The following is a 3,669-nucleotide window of genomic DNA, read 5'->3' as shown; positions in this document are numbered from 1 at the left end:
CTTTACAGAGATCTAATAAACAGAAAAAAAAAAAAATCAACAAAAAGAGTGTTCATTTCGCACAAAATAACATTTAATTATCTTAACTTTGTATTTCTATCAACTCTTTTCCTCTTTTAATTTTTATTCTGCACAGATATAAGAACCAACATCGAGATGCCGCCATGACAGTTTTGGATATCGGTTTGCTAACCGGCTTCACTGTTAACACCAAAGACCTAAACCTTGTAAGACACACACAGACCTTCAAGCTTAGACTGATCAATGTAAATCTTTAAATAAAGATATGTTTCTGTTCTCACGGATGAGAATCACAGTTGTTTTCTTGCATTTAGTTATCTAAAGGTCGAGCCCGTACTATCTCAAAGTACAAGGAGATTATCAGTGACTCAGAAAGAAGCTCAATCACCATCTACATGGACAAAGTAAGTCTTTAGTATTACATCCATCCAACATTTTTTTCCATCTATATTCTACTCTTTCATTTGTCTTACTAATATTTCTCCAAAGGTTTCACACACAAAACCAGAGGAGATCATTTTTAGGATTCACCAGAAGCAGGCAGTGGGAGTACTACAGCCAGCAGCTGTGTCTGTTTATGAGCACGACAGCCCTCAGTATGGTAATTACAACACGTCGAAAATATTTTTAACATATATAAATATACATTTAAAATCTGCTTGTGCTTAATACACCATGCAGAGACGCGCTGTGTGAGGTTCTACCATCCAGAGAGGGACGCTGGGAAGCTGCTGCGGCTCTGCAAAAACGACGAATGCATTTGTGCTGAAGGTGAATAAAACTTGTCTTAATAGTCGGTGAAAATTAGCTTTAAAAAGAAATATTACTTCTTTGGAAGAGACCAAATCACGATACATGCAGCTAAATTTACGACCTCATACTTGTTTGTAAATAAATAAAACAATACATGTTCAAAAGTTGCAAGACACACTAATAACTATTGTCATTTGAAGTGTGAAACTCTGATATTCAGTCTTTGTCTCTAGCAGGTTTATGCTGCATGAAGAAATTCTGAATTATTTGGAAAAAATTATCCAACGTTCTTTTAGCAGAGTCTGACTTCTTACTGACCCCTGCTGGTCGTTTTAAGTAGTGGCATGAGACTGACACCCACCATGACTTTTGAGTTGATCTAGTACAAACATTTAACAAGGTAATCTTCATCTGAAATCACCATGAAGCATAAACTAAAATCTACATCACAATCATAAAATTATTCGGTTTCTAGAATAGTGTAAAATTTTCTTAGCTACAACATTTATATACAACTTAAACAACATGGTAAAACCTTTTTATGAGGACAATATTCCCTTTCTGTCAGAAGAGGGATTTATACTTTTAAAATACAGATCTATGGTGTCAGGGTGTGTGGTAGTGAAAATAGGACCCTGATCCTAAGGTAGTCATATTAATGTACCTTTAGGTTCATAAATTAAACCTATTATTTCTCTGAGTGTAGTGGCTAAGAAATTAGAGAAGTTTTACTGATAATTTTTGCTTTTGGTGATGAGGGAGGATATATTCATTCACTCTCTGAGTTCCTGACTGTTTTATGAATGAAGCTCTTGGGTCATGCGTCTCATTGCAACTGCTGTGTGATTGCAGAGAACTGCAGCATGCAGAAGAAGGGCAAAATCAACGACGACGACCGGACAGATAAGATTTGTGAGACTGAACGGAACAGCAAAATAGACTTTGGTAAGTGTGTATTTGTACGAATTTCCCAATGAGTTGTGTAAATGTGCTGATGATGTACAACTTGCATATTCTCAGCTTACAAAGTGAGAGTGGAAGAGTTTGCAGACGGCGTGTCCACTGATATTTACACAGTGCTTGTGCTTGATGTCATCAAAGAAGGTGGGGTTTGTGTCCATCACACTTACAGCTTTTGAAAGTTATAAAAATTTACAGTTGAATCTTCATTTCTGTTTATTAGTAGAGTAATGTATTAACAGATGGAGCATCAGCAAGAATTTAATATTAATATGACACTTTGTCATGTTTCTAAATTTCTTTTCGAGTGTATTCAAACTCCTTGAACGTTTTCACATTTTGTCAATTACAAACCACAAGCTTCACTTTATTTTATTGATATTTTATGTAACAGACCAGCACAAATTAACCCTAATATGAGGCCTTTTAGTAAAATAAAATGCAAGTATCCACTACTTGTTGGTTTTGCCCTGATAAGAAAGTTAAAATATCTATATGCAATCGAGCAAAGCTTTTTTTTTTCCCTTGAGAAAAAACCCTGTGTTTTGAAAAGATGTTGCTTCGGTATCAGATTTCGAATGGCCCAGTCAAAGTCCAGTTCTTACCTTAAGTAAGACATGTGAATTGTTGCTGATGCTCTCCATAGAAACTGACTGAAGCTGAGCATTTTTGCTAAGGAGATTAAGGGAAGAAAAACATCCAAAGTTATCATCTTGAGGGCCCATATATGAAGGCACAGCACAGTTTTAAACTCTAAGGTTTTCTCCCTCTTCACTATTATGGGTTGCCATGGGGCTTATCAAAATCAAATTGCCAAAAAATACTTTCCAGTTTGTTGCTGTATTTGTGTTTTTACACTGTAATATTTGCTTCCCAAACAAAATCAAACATTTATTCATCAAAGTCCCATTGAATGTATTAGTAACAATGATGGTTAAGTTATTATAATCTAAATGTATTGCTGAAAATATGTGTAGTAATTTTAGAAAGACGTGCGGATGATGAAGATGATGATGGCCCAGTTTCTCTCTCTGCTGAGTCACTATGTCCAATTAAATTGCAACATATAAAAACCGTGTTTTTAATCATAGGAAGTTCAGATGTGGGTCCTCAGAATAAAAGGCGCACATTCCTCGGTTTCCGGCACTGCAGAGAAGCTCTAGACATAAAAATAGGACAAAATTACCTCATCATGGGCACCTCCAAAGATATTCACGCTGATGAACCCAATCATTCGTAAGTTTACTCTGGTTGATCATCAGTTTGTTAGTTGTGTACTTTTGTCAGGATTTTGAACGTGATCTTTCCATTTTTCTATCAGGTACCAATATGTACTCGGTGAGCGGACCTGGATTGAGTACTGGCCCACCGAAGCAGAATGTGGAAATAAGAAGTACAACACCACCTGTGCTGGCATGGAGGCAATGGTCCAGCAGTACACGCTCTTTGGGTGTCGACAGTAGTAACACAAGTGAAGGCTTAAATAAGATTTCTGCTTTTCAAAGTTCTCTGACACATAAGAGTCTATGTTGGGCCATTTCAGAGAAATATGACAGCTTCAGTGGAAAAAGAGACAGTTATGTTAAATCAAATAAACATCTTTCAAGTAGGACCTGAAATGCTTTTATTTTGATCAACATAAGTGTCTGTATGTCTTGGGGGTTTTCACTAAGAAAAAAACGGCTAACATTTAATTACTAACTGTAACATTTTCTTCAACCCTGCTTGGAAACAATGTCAAAAGTTTTGGTTAAACAACACAGTATTAACAAGAAAATTATAATTTTTTAAACAAATTAGTAAATAGTAATATTTTCAAGTACATTTATCCAAAAAACATTGTTAGAGTGAGTGGGCGCTATTTTTTTCCTGAGATCTTTAGCTGATGTTTGCCAAATGAACGCTAGGGGGCTACAGCACATAATTCATGAATGC

General features: G+C 35.9%; 1 protein-coding gene across 1 annotated transcript in view; it reads left to right on the top strand.

Moving 5' to 3' along the window:
- Positions 1 to 3,346, top strand: part of LOC103154176 (complement C3-like) — a 21,636-nt gene extending 18,290 nt beyond the window's left edge. Inside the window, exons 30-37 of the mRNA XM_016662487.1 lie at positions 87 to 227; positions 336 to 425; positions 511 to 622; positions 703 to 792; positions 1,627 to 1,719; positions 1,795 to 1,878; positions 2,826 to 2,970; positions 3,056 to 3,346. Coding sequence (XP_016517973.1) covers positions 87 to 227; positions 336 to 425; positions 511 to 622; positions 703 to 792; positions 1,627 to 1,719; positions 1,795 to 1,878; positions 2,826 to 2,970; positions 3,056 to 3,197 — 897 coding nt within the window. The 3' untranslated portion in view covers positions 3,198 to 3,346. The remainder of the gene's footprint in view (positions 1 to 86; positions 228 to 335; positions 426 to 510; positions 623 to 702; positions 793 to 1,626; positions 1,720 to 1,794; positions 1,879 to 2,825; positions 2,971 to 3,055) is intronic.
- The last annotated feature ends 323 nt before the right edge of the window (positions 3,347 to 3,669 follow it).

Source organism: Poecilia formosa, unplaced genomic scaffold, assembly GCF_000485575.1.
Source record: "Poecilia formosa unplaced genomic scaffold, Poecilia_formosa-5.1.2 Scaffold375, whole genome shotgun sequence".
In the NCBI taxonomy this organism is placed as follows: domain Eukaryota; kingdom Metazoa; phylum Chordata; class Actinopteri; order Cyprinodontiformes; family Poeciliidae; genus Poecilia; species Poecilia formosa.
Note: the sequence above shows the minus strand (reverse complement) of the source record. Positions and strands in the feature narration are given on the sequence as shown.